Raw genomic sequence first — 13,116 nt, 5'->3', positions numbered from 1 at the left:
GAAGTCCCGTACTTGTTTGAGGACAATCACACATCGAGTACGTAAAAGGAGCCATCACACTTATCGAAAAGAGCATGACTCCATCCCGGTGTGAGTGATCAAATAAATATATATTGTACTCTTATGAACAAACCTGATGCATTACGACATGAGACGGTTTACTGGGTATGCAATACAAGCAAAGAAACAAAGCCCAATAGAGTTTGAGTTTATAGGTGTTTCATGGGTTGATATGTATTCTGAAAAACTACCTTTGCATGATTCAGCTGTTAACATATAAATAGCTAATGCTTTACATTGCCAACTTTTACCACTTGTAAAGAGCAAGTAAACAATGCCCCCCCTGTGGTGGCACAAATACTTTTTCAGCAGATCTCAATTTGATACGAGCTGTACATCTAATGGTCCCCACGCCATGTATGTGTACGTACGTGACCGATCTGATTGACACGTAAGACACGTGCACAAGCCGTGTCGGGTAGGCTGATAAAACTGCCGACATATTATATATGACCCAGTTTACCAAATAGGATTTATTAAGGCCCCCATTCCACCAGGTCGACGCTCTCACTGCGCTCTCGCTGCGATGGCAAATTTGCCCGCGACGCCAGAAAAAGCTGCTGTTGTAGAATGTCTCCGGCGACCCCAGCGCGCTCTCAGCGCGACGGAAAACTCAAAGGTCAGCAACTTTTCTGGGCTGACAAATATTCGACAGATTACTCAACGAATATCAGAGATAAAGAACAAAATGTCTTACGTTTTGTGTATTTTGTTGTCTTTTAAGTCATACTTTTCCGTGTTACTCAATATTCAAATTATAAAATCAAGTGGTACAGTAATTGTCGACTGTTTGCTTGTGATCTGTGATTGTTTGACATGTCATACTTAAGTATAGCAAAACTTACAGTCGTATGTTGCCAGCATTTTACTGTTGTTTATACGCAGAACGTATAGAATCATTCAGGAAAGGGACGAGGAAAAATCTGCGTGGTACGAATGAACGGTGAGTAATTCCAATATTTACTCTGAAACAAAGCTAAGATGGCTAAGATTGCAAAGGTGGTAATATTCAGATAGTATCGCGGAAACAGTGCAAGTATGCAGTTATTAATCAAAGAAAAATGATGCAATCATGCGACTTTGAACTGTGAGCTACTCTAACTGAACTTTTGACGTTGCAAAAGTAAACAATATATCAGTTATTTCAAACAGATTTATTCGTATATGAGCCATGTGTGACCAAGGCGCAATCATCACCGAGAGAATAGTCTCAAGGAGAGAAAGTACTACACAAGAAAAACTATTTCCGTAATCTAATGTCAACTTGTATCAGCATACTTATCTTTATAGGAATATTGCATATCAACCCAGCGATCAATTTATTTACAACAGCCTCCTACATCACAAAAATGTAACAAGTTGTACAAATATAGTGTGTAGCGTTCCACGGCGTCTATGTGCCGTGACTATGACAATGACAATTGAGAAGCAAAGTACCCCCAATACACCACAAATGAAAAAGATTGCAAATCATACCCTGCTCCACTGAAGTCTGAACCGACATCTACCCCACTGGTTACCGCCCTAGGAATCGAACCCCTTTATATCCTTTATTTAACACAATATTAGTCTAGTCATCAAAATACCTGACTTTACACGTATGGAGGGCGATCGTTCTGTGAATGCGGGGGCAAATTTTGGTATTGGTTATGTCGGAGACTCTGATACCCGTCCGGATTTTGTTCACGCGTAGGAACATCCAAATGTTGGTGATGGTTATGACGAAGACTCTGATATCCGTCTGGGTTTGGCGCGTGCTCAGGAACATTTAATTTCTGATAGGGATCGGGCCGTAGGCTTTGGTAATGCGCAGGTGGACGTGGGTTCAAGTCCTGATAGTGGTCGTGACGTATGCGTTCATAGTCGTCATCATAATTGTTCCCGATATGGTTCAGGTTCGGGCCGTGCATATTTGGATCAGATATTGGTGGAAAATAGTCACTCTCCCTCTCCCGACTATCTCTTCGGTATTCCTGCCTGGTGTGTTCGTCCGTAATGTTTCTCTCGCGGTGGCCATCATGCCGCCTACCTCTCTGGTCCACTTGTCGCGGAGATGGGAACAAGACATTGGCATTTGATGATAAAGACATTTGATCGTCGCCATTGGCAGTTTGCACGGCGGGAGAAGCTTTTGCCCCCAAATTTTCGTCATCGTTTATTTCCATGTAGACCTCGGTTTGTGAAGATGAAATAGCCGACAACGGCCTTTGGTCTTGCCGTGACGTCACATTTGCCACCACGTTAGGCAACTCCTCGTAGATGTGTTCGAATGTGGGGTTCTCAAATTCGACCCTTCCATTGGGTAAAGCGTGACCGACGGAAGCCGACGTGTCTTGCTCCGTCGCGTACTTGACCTTTGCGTGTCCAGACCGAGTCCTTTTCCTGTGGGAAGGAAGTTGTACTGTCTATTAGACATCGATAATTCACACAAAAGTTGTAAATTAGATCTAGACTGTTTATTTTGAAATCAGACATGTTAGCAGAATGTTCAAATTCCACATGTTTGCAAGCGACAATATAGGGAGATTGACAATGGACGAAGAAACTTTGAAGCAAGTGCTGTCATCCCACAATCATAAACATGATGATAGAAAGAGAAACGACACTCACTTCTTTTTGTAGCATACAGTAGCAACAACCCCTGCCACAGCCCCGCAGACCAGACTCAGTACCACCGCCACCGCTACGATGATCGTGGTAGTGCTGCCGGTTTGTCCAGCCGAAAGATCGCCTCCCGCTGTGGTCACTGACAAAAGTAAACAAAAGTGGTGTAAGTATGAACGCAAGGGCATACTAGGCAAAATGACTTATCCTAGAATCATTATAAATCCATCGAAAGCTTATACAATATTTTCATGATGATAAGAAAAGCGTATCATTCAGCACACAAGCGTAAACGTTAATTTCCTGGTTGAGCGCAGTTCGAAAGAAAGTACTTGTAATAGAGCACTAGTCATTTTGAGTGTGTTTACTACACCGTGGTCAATAGTCATAGAAAGGGAGGTGATTATTTATGCTTTCTCACCTGGTCCGGTGATGCGAGATGACTGTGTGAAGCTTGTTACCGTTGGCCTGGCCGACTTTGGGGTCGTTCCGTCTGTCTTCACGTCTGTTGGTGGTGAATCAGACGCCACTGTAGTTTGCGATGGCTCTGGTCTGTCGGGAGTCCACCATGACCCATTAGGGGCAGTGGCGATTGTCGATGATGCTCCTGTTTCTGTGGACGTTCGTCCTGCTGTTGTTTTCATGCCACTCGTGGGTGTATCAGACTGCAATGTGGTCGGTCTACCGGTTGTTGACGATGAACCTGTTGCGATGGTTGCGGCTGTCGATGATGTTTCTGTCGACATTGCCGTCGGTGATTGCCCTGTTGTTGTCACAGCATGCAGCGTTCCTGACGTTGAGAGGTAGGTACTTGTGCTGGAGGACTGGGTGCTGATGGCGGGAGCACGCTCAGTTGTAGAAGAAGCCGCAGATGGGATAATTTCGGTTGTTGACGATTGCCAAGTTGTGACTGTGACGGTTACCAATGATGTTTCTGTCGGCGTTGCTGCTGTGTCTGCTGACTGTGGGACTGATGTTGTGAAATGGGTGCTTGAACTGAAAGATTGGGCTGTGATGGTAGGCGTAAGAGGTGTAATTGCACTGGTAGCTGAAGGGATACTTTCGGTCGTTGACGATGGCCCTGTCGCGATGGTGGTGGCTTTAGATGGTGTTTCTGTCGGCGTTGCCGTAGGCGGTTGCTCTGTTGTAGTTGCTGCGGACGGTGTCTCTGACGTTGGAAGGTACGCACTTGTACTTGGTGATTGGGTGGTGGTTGAAGGCAAATGCACCATGGCAGAAGCAGGGATAAAGTCTGAAATAAGGGCGCTTCCATCAGCTACACATGCAATATTGTAAGTTTTATTCTGAATAGCGAGAAGATTTTACAAACTGAAGAGTCTGTAAACACCAACAGTAGTGTAACAAATGACTAGTGTAATGTTGTGACGATGTGGAGCAATAGACAGCTAACGTCACAAACAAGTAGTGTTCCTTACCGCATTGTCCTCTGTACTGAATCACGTCAACATCATCTATGGCGATGTCTCCCCTGTAGCTGATGCCGCGAACTGCTTCGAACACCAACGTAGACTCCGTGGTGCCGTCAAGAGGAAGCTGGTGTTAGAGAGAGGGGGGGGGGGGGGATAACGTAAGGCAAGGCTTAAAGAAAGTGGACTTGCATCATTATCAAGATCAAAGTCACTTTGCTAGCAACTAGCATTTCTTACCTGTCCTTGTCGCCAGACGTTGCCCTGTCCATCGGAAAGACTCCACATGGGGACTTCGGAGCCCCCACTCTCTTTCCTGTGAACGCTAAGAGTGTCGATATGGAGGCCGTACATGTGGTACCAGAACGTCACGCAGTAGCTGGTGTGGCTTGAAGACGAGGGGATGATGGGAAGGGTAGGAGACAACAGACGTGCTGTCACTCCTGAGGCGATGCTGGAAGCCTCGAAGTACATGTAGTGTCCTGTAAGAATAAACAAGAACGCCAAAAATAGTTACTCAAGCAACTGGATATGGTTTTGAAACGGTCAGACGTTTCGGAAAGGATCCACTTTCCTTCGTCAGTGACACTGAAGTGATCTGCAAGAAACAGGTCTTTTATACTCTAACTATGAATGAAGACAATTTCAGATGTCCAATAGGAAAGGTTGTAAGACAATTCAGACTGAAGACAATTTGGATTCCAAAGAAAACAAAGCTAAGCCAAAGTCAAGCTGAAGACAATTTGGATTTCAAAGGATATCAAGGCTAAGACACAGTTAATGCAAATGAGTCAATTAGCTCCTGTTGTTTTAGTTACAGGAGCTAAAAGTTTTGTTGGCGGGGGGGGGGGAGTGCTATGTCCCAAGTGCCGGAAAGTTCCATACGTAGCCCTCCTTTTCTGTTGAGGGTGGGATTGTATATTCTCTCATATATGGCCTCTCTAACTCCCCGTTCAAACCAGCGGGCTTCGCGGTCTAGGATGTCGGTAGATTGGAGGTTGAAGGAATGTCCTTGGTTGTGTTGTAGGTGGTTGAAAATAGCAGAAGAGTTGCCGTTGGCCTTCGGTTTGCAATGTTCTTGGTATCTTGCTTTTAGTGGACGACTAGTCTCACCAATGTATGTGTTGTTACAGTTAGGTTCCTCGCATTTGAGTCTGTAGATTACATGGGCCTTAGTACCTTTCTGTGGTTTGTCTTTTGGATGTACCAGTTTGTGTCGGAGGGTTGCGTGAGGTTTGAAGTTAGTGGCGATGTTGAAGTTTTGGAAGATCCGTCTGAGTTTTTCCGAAACTCCTTGGACATAGGGGATGGTAATGTTGGCTTTCTTTCTGTCGGTCAATGGTTTGCACTTGGCTGTTTTCTTTGAGTGGTCCGAGGGTTTGAGGGCTTTGTTGAAGGTCCAGTTTTGGTAGCCACATTTGTTCAATGCACTTCGGAGGTGTTTGTGTTCCTCTGTTTTGGCTTTGCCAGAGGAAACAATGCTGTCTGCCCGGTGATACAAGGTTTTAATCACTGCCAGTTTGTGTTCCAAAGGGTGGTGAGAGTCAAAGGCCAGATATTGGTCAGTGTGCGTCGGTTTCCTGTACACTTCGAACTGAAGGCTGCCGTCCTTCTCTATGATAGTTTTGGTATCTAGGAATGGGAGCATGTTGTCATGACTTGACTCCTGTGTGAACTTGATGTTCTTATCTACTTGGTTGATGTGGTCAAAGAACTCATCAGCTACTCTCTGTTTTAGCTTGCAATAAGTGTCATCTACATAGCGGAACCAGTTGAGTGGGGGAGTGTCCTTGAAAGTACTGATAGCCTTCACTTCAAACTTTTTACAACCTTTCCTATTGGACATCTGAAATTGTCTTCATTCATAGTTAGAGTATAAAAGACCTGTTTCTTGCAGATCACTTCAGTGTCACTGACGAAGGAAAGTGGATTCTTTCCGAAACGTCTGACCGTTTCAAAACCATATCCAGTTGCTTGAGTAACTATTTTTGGCGTATCTTATTACCTGGATGTCTAACCTACATCGACGAATAAACAAGAACTACTATGACTTTGTAACATTTACCTCTCTGGGAGCAGTTGATCACTACCTACTTACCACAGAACTGTAAGAATCATTTACTGATTGTATTGTAGACTAACCTGTGTGTAATGCAAACAGCCCTTAATTAAAAATTTAACGCTTGTTTATGGAGGAAGAGTGTTTTTTTTTACCTTCAACAGTGCCCAAGGTATGGTCAAAGCCAGGCCCCGTATCGTCGGTATCCGTATGATCTTGATGCCACGTCCAGTCAGCCGAGTCGTGAATGTCCTGCCGGTACCCACATATTGGCGACAGTTCAAATGTGCAGGATGGAGAGGCCAGCGGATACGGTGTTGTTGTGGGCAGCACTGAAAAATAATGCAGTGACATTGGCCTTATTAGGGATATCCATTACCTGATATACTTAACATTGCTGCCATCTCTGTAACAGCCTTAATACAAGTACTAATGCGTTTTATCAATGCAGTGATTTTATTCTGTCGGTACTTATGAATATTTTTATACTATTATGCATATTTTTCTGTATCATCTTCACTTAATATAGATACAAATGAAGTAAGTTTGATCTTAATAAAACGTGATGATTTAGGGCTATCAAGTATTGCAGATGAAAGCTCATTTGTGCCATCAGTAGATGGTTCAAGTCCTATTTTCTGACATCACAATAGTGCGTAAGTTTTGAGTTAGACTGTAATATTCCAACACAAAAAATTCTCAAAAGACTAGAGTTGGACAGTCAATAAATTTGGCAATTTTTATTTATTGTGTTGAAAATTATCGTTATATGTATATAAAGTTATATATTTGTCCGGTTAGACGTTTACCTGTCGTTGCTATCGGTACACAGTCATCGCTGACGGTGACGTCATCGATAGCGATGTCCCCTCTGAAGCCGTTTCCGCGAACGGCCTCGAAGACAACGCTGAAAACGCTGCTTCCGTCCAGCTGCGCATGTCCTAACGTCCAGGCGTTTCCCTGGTTACCGCTAAGTGTCCAAACTGGGGTTCCCAGGATGCCTTGCTTCCTGATGTACACATTCAGGGTGTCTATGCTGTCCCCAAACATGTGGTAGTAGAACCTCAGGCAGTAGGGAGTACTGCTGGCGGGGAAGGGCGTGGAGACAAGGCGGGCAACTTCACCTGGACTACCTGTTGATGTCTCCAGGTACATATAGTAACCTAAGGTCGGCAGCAAATGCAAAGATTTATGCATGTAAGGTATTTGCTACCTGTTAAATGTGGTCTTATGGTTAAATCAGATCTTTCTCTGGTTGAAGAGTAAAAGAACAAATGCTCAATTAAGTTTAAGGCTATCAGGAGAGTATAATCATGCTTGTTAAATGTTTGTCTGGTTGGTTAAAATCAAACAAAAACTACATGTATGATGGACATAACGTTATAAGTAATTCCTATGACTCTGGTTTTCATCTATATTGAGTATTTGCGTCTGTCACAACAGTTAAATCTAATGAAAACATCACTTAAATCAATAGCTACTCGTGAACAAATGACACATAATAAAATATTTTCTTACCCGTGCCCAGAGTATGATCCACTGACGGCCCAGTGTTAGGGGTAGGTGTATCTCCGGCATGACGGTTCCAGTCCAGGTTATCTGTGGTGTCTTGGGTGTACCCGCACAGGTCTCTGGACTCAAAGTCGCACGACCAGGTTGTACATTGGCCTATGTTACAGAGAACGTATTGATGGTGAAAAAGCAGATAATTTTAGAGTACATGCCACGGCAACCGGTAGAACTAAGTCAGTAGATTATCAATAATACACTGCAGTGGATTTCAAAATCTTGTCGCAATCCGTCATTGCACAGCAATATTATCAATCTAAGCTACATACTGTCATGGACCGGAGAAGTATGACAAATCTGGATACTACAGAAAGACTGTATACTAAACAGATGGTTGACAGGAGCCCCGCTAGTAAATCGGATGGCACCGAGGCTACTTTATGATAGCCACATTTGAACTATTTGAATTCGGTGTCGCACGCTACTTACCTGCAATATAGATTTTGGAAAGTTCACAACACAAATTTTCGCTTGACGCTGTCACTAACATATACATTGCTCACTGTAGCAGATCGCGTCTGTGTAGTGAATGGCAATTTGCAATATACTTTTAATAATGTAATATAATATAATATAAAAATATATACAAAATAATGTTATATTGAACCGCACCGTTTCTACCACAGATGATTCATCACTCTGCCCTGTCAATTACACAGCATTTCTGCAGGAGTTTCTAACGTTACAATCCCTAAAAACGCTGCTCCACATGTCACTCCCTAAAGCCAAGGGCACAACCCACCGTACGTGCAAATACGTGCCAAAACATGGGCATTATTTACGTATTTGCATGTACGGCGGGTTGTGCCCTTACTTAGCTTAAAAACGATTCTTTATGAGGGATTGAGGCTAATCGCAAAGTGCATTTCAGCTCTCAACAATTTGAATTACTGTCTAAATAGCTAAAGCTAAGTCACACCTGTCGGTAAATGTTGCACAACTAGGGCAAAAGCGCAGGCGACCACAATCGAGTCCATGGTGTTTTCAAGTGTTCCTCTTCGCTGGCGATCACACGGAAATGCTCAAGCTCGACGGAACAGTCGCCTGCACCTGCCCAAGAAACCTTTGCTCAGCAATCTGCGCATGGCGGATTTATGCAAATGTTTCCTCGTCTGTTGTTACTGTGGCCACTGTAAATTTGCCACGAGACGTGTGACCTAAGCAAACAGTCGAAGTGGACCTAACCGACTTTTGCAATTTGGTTGTTAAACGTTGAATCTTGAATAGGTGACTGATTACGTCGCGCAGTCAGACTCAGACGATCGATGAACATTTGAGTCATTTTGACCACTTGTTTCAAACGCCATACCGAGAACTACTTCTAGCGTTCGAGCACATATCTTGGCAGCGGCAGTGAGCAACAAAGGGCTATAGGAAATTATACAAATAGCTGCCATGCTGAATGTTTTTTGGCGACGCAATAAGAGCGGGGGCATTTCACGGCTGAGCATTACGATAGTACTGAAAATTGCGCGAAATCACGGCTACAGAACTGATTTTGCTATACATCGATACCTTGATATCAAACGTTATGTACAGGCTATGACCATTGTTCTTCGATGGGAGGTAGCTTTGGGCCTTTAAGAGAAGGTGATCTGGGGTTCGTTTGTAAAATGTCACGTTGAATACTATGATTGATTTTAAGCGTGACTACATAATCGTTAAAGTCAAATAAGCTTTAAAAAATCTAACGCCTTTGCAAGTCTTTCTAAAAAAAAAAAACACCGAAATTTGCAATTGGCCGTTCGTTTTCATCTGATCCTAGAGTAGCGTAAGATAAATTTTAGTATCAGTGTAGCTGGCCTTGGAGTGTGTGTGGCTACCCGAGGATATCCTTGGAGATTAGGTCGTTTTGGGTACTTCTTATCAGCGGCTGGGAGCGGTACTACAAAGTAGATTCTATCAGAGGGTATATTCTCCGGACTAACAAGAATATATAAAACGTTCTCAAACAGTTCCAGCCGTACATTGCAATCACGAACAACCATTCACGTATCCCCTTTAAAGGACTTTACAAACACTAGTTCCTTTAAAAGGATTGGTTTTTAGGTGTCGAGCGAGAGGCCTACGTGACTCCTCGACCACATTTCAAAGCACCACCTATGTACAATGTATATGTATATACACATCACGTCTTGTACGTAATGAGTGGGTTAAGGATATATGTTGATATCAATTGTTTCCATGTAGAATTGAGCGAGCTCCAGGTACATATGCAATACATTACATGTTGCAGCACTTCAGTCCAACGCATTTGGTCTCTTTGAAACCGCGACGATTTTACTACCTTTGTTCCTTTCCCTTTTCCGGTGTTGATATATTGAAATTGACATGTATTGTATCCAAATCATTATGCATTACCTGGGTAGGGTTAACGTTCGATACGGTGATAACTTGGGTTCATCTATAGGGTTCTACTGTCATCACATGTGCTTCTGTAGACTTACTGTTATCACAAATGCACACGGGCCTCCGGCCTTCGCCACGGTCGGGCTGGTACCTTGATACAAAATACACCGTGTTGGATTCTATATTTACCTTTGCCAGAATGGCTAAGGTTATGTTTTGGGCGTGTTTGTGTATGTGTGTGTCTGTGTGTCTGTGTGTCAACAGCATAACTCGAGAAGCCTTGGATGGATCCTGATGATATTTGGTAGGTGGGTAGGGGTCGGGAAAACGAAGGTCAAGTTCGATAATGGGCCCCCTAGCGGCTTGCTAGGGTACTGCAGCGGAAACTCAATTTTTGATATCTCGTGTTCTGGACATGCTGTGGTCGTGATTTTTGAGTGGTAGATAGCCCTCGAGGCAGAGAGTAAGTGCTGTGAGTTTGGGCTTTTTTGGAACTGCAGTCGCCGGTTTCCTTTCAAACTTTGGACGAGAATAACTCTACAACGTGTTGACAGATCGTCATGATTTTTGGTATGTAGATAGAATGAGTGATGACTTACATACTGGGATACTAATTATGCAAATCAACAGCTAATTTGCATAATTAATGAGGAAAAATTATAAATCCACTGCATTCCATGATAGGACTTTCAAACTTGTCACATATGTAGCTGGGAAGGAGAGAAATGTCGATAGATATCAATTATGCAAATGATGGCCTCATTTGCATAATTAATGAGAAAATATGAACATGTTGACGGATCATCATGTTTTTTGGTATGTAGGTAGCGTAAGTGAAGACCTACATAATGAGATATCAATTATGCAAATCAACAGCTAATTTGCATAATTAATGAGGATATTTTATAAATTCACTACATTTTATGATAGGACTTTAAAACTTGTCACATATGTAGCTGAGAAAGAGAGAAATGTCAATACATATTTATCATGCAAATGATGATCTCAATGATGATCTCATTTGCATAATTAATGATAAAATATGAACGTGTTGACGGATCGTCATGATTTTAGGCATGTAGACAGCCTAAGTGAAGACTTATATAATGTGATACTTATCATGCAAATTAACAGCTAATTTGCATAATTGATTAGGAAAAGTTCATAAATCCACTGCATTCCATTATAGTACTTTCATCAAAGTTGTCACATATGTAACTGAGAAAGAGGGAAGAGAGTAAGAGGTGTATTTCAAGAGATTGAAAGAGAATATGTCAATAATGGATCAAAGGATCATCATGGTTTTTGGTAAGTAATGCTTGATACAATTTGATATCGATTAATTGTAACTTGGGATCTAATTTGCATAATCAATCCCGACATTTTATAAACCAACTCCAAGCATATAATTATAAAGAAAATGGAATGAGTAACGCATTTGTCTACAGACATCATTCTATATAACAAACCTGGTTTATTTGGCAAAGGTATGTGTTCGTGTCACTCTAGTTTTATGTGATATGTACATAAATGTTAACTGATGTGTCATTCTAAATGCATACGTATACGACTTAATTACGAGGATGTCTGGGAAAATTCTCACAAAGCCTTTTTTGTGTTTTCACTTTTTTACAAGTCGTTTTCTTCGCATTACCCCCAATACCTTTAACCAGAACTCCACTTGAACGTAAGATATCGATTGTCACCAGCAAAACCTTCTCTACTACTTCCAATACCTTTCACGCAATGGTATTTGTGCTAGATGACATTTCTGCTGCAGTCTAAGCGAGGATATTGCCGTTACCATTGCAAACTCAATGCCGACACATCACAGTCCGAACAAGAGTCTGAAAACTCAAACCTGCTTGAAATATTTTGTTTTGTGATGGTGCGTATGGTGTGTTGTGGGGGTTGGTATGGTTTGACGTTTGGCAAAATTATTGGTTTTTATTTTTATATTCCATCATTGTTCTTATATAATGTACCTATGGTAAACGGTGAGAACTAAAACTACACCTTCTTAGTGGCCTCACCATTTCATTTTTATTTCCTATTGTTACACCTGCACCTGACACATATCCCTATGTGTATATAATGGTTCATTCCATACAGAGGTGACAGGGATGGTCACAGTTACTCTAATATATTTTTCAAACAACCACAAAACTGCAACAAACTGATATACATGTATACCCCAAAACATCAAAAACCAAAAACAGGACCTCCATTTTTCATGGAGGTAACATTCACTTTTGCAGATGTACATTGCATACAACCTGATGAATGTAACACTTTTGAAGAAGATGCTAGGAGGTGTAGAAGGTACCATAATGACTGCAGGACACTGAAACTAAACACTAATTGCACTCAGCTGGTGCGGGTGTGCTGCATCCAGCCTAAACAAACTGACCTCATTTTCCAGGTCAACCATAGGACCACTTTACTCCTGCCAAAAAAAGGGGTGTAAATATTTTTTTTTAAACGAACCACAAAACTGCAGCAAACTTCTAATGCACGCTGTAGCACAATGGCTCACAATATCTACCCCCATAGCAAACGTGACCGCAATCCATCCAGAGGTTCTAAAGATATTGGTCCGGAATCACAAAGATCCCTACCAGAAACAAGACATGCTTTTTTCAAGCATGTAACTAACGAACTACCTGGTGGCCGCCATGTTGGAAAGGGAACTAGCGGAGTGTATTAGCAGTATAGCAGGTCAGTTTTGACTGACGGTCTCACAGCGCCACATATCGACACTGGTTGGTACTGCAACACGTCATTACATGATAAGGGGAGCCGATGCCATTAGAATTTCCGCCAGTAATACATGCGTTCCATTGGGAGAGTTGAGGAAACATACAATTACCTCAAGCATAAAAAGTTCAAGCCATACAAACTAACCTTCAAATGATAGCCTACTATGTCCAGTCTCAGCAAATTCATTTGCAAGAATTTCTATACAGCTAATCTTTTGATACACCCCCCTAATTAGAGCCCATTTGGCTGAAAACAGCATTCTGGCGACGAAACCACTATTTCAGGGGG

At 42.3% G+C, this 13,116-nt stretch overlaps 1 protein-coding gene across 1 annotated transcript; it reads right to left on the bottom strand.

The window, feature by feature from the left end:
- Positions 1–827: 827 nt before the first annotated feature.
- Positions 828–8,781, bottom strand: LOC118425682 (zonadhesin-like). The gene is made up of 9 exons (XM_035834713.1): positions 8,639–8,781; positions 7,669–7,818; positions 6,960–7,313; positions 6,306–6,482; positions 4,332–4,573; positions 4,101–4,218; positions 3,086–3,916; positions 2,671–2,806; positions 828–2,442 (listed from the first exon to the last, which is right to left on the bottom strand). The coding sequence occupies exons 1-9, from the start codon at positions 8,694–8,696 to the stop codon at positions 1,653–1,655; spliced, it is 2,856 nt and encodes a 951-aa protein (XP_035690606.1). The 5' UTR covers positions 8,697–8,781; the 3' UTR covers positions 828–1,652.
- Between the last annotated feature and the right edge of the window lie 4,335 nt (positions 8,782–13,116).

The sequence above is a fragment of the Branchiostoma floridae genome, chromosome 11 (assembly GCF_000003815.2).
Source record: "Branchiostoma floridae strain S238N-H82 chromosome 11, Bfl_VNyyK, whole genome shotgun sequence".
NCBI classification, from domain to species: Eukaryota; Metazoa; Chordata; class Leptocardii; order Amphioxiformes; family Branchiostomatidae; genus Branchiostoma; species Branchiostoma floridae.
Note: the sequence above shows the minus strand (reverse complement) of the source record. Positions and strands in the feature narration are given on the sequence as shown.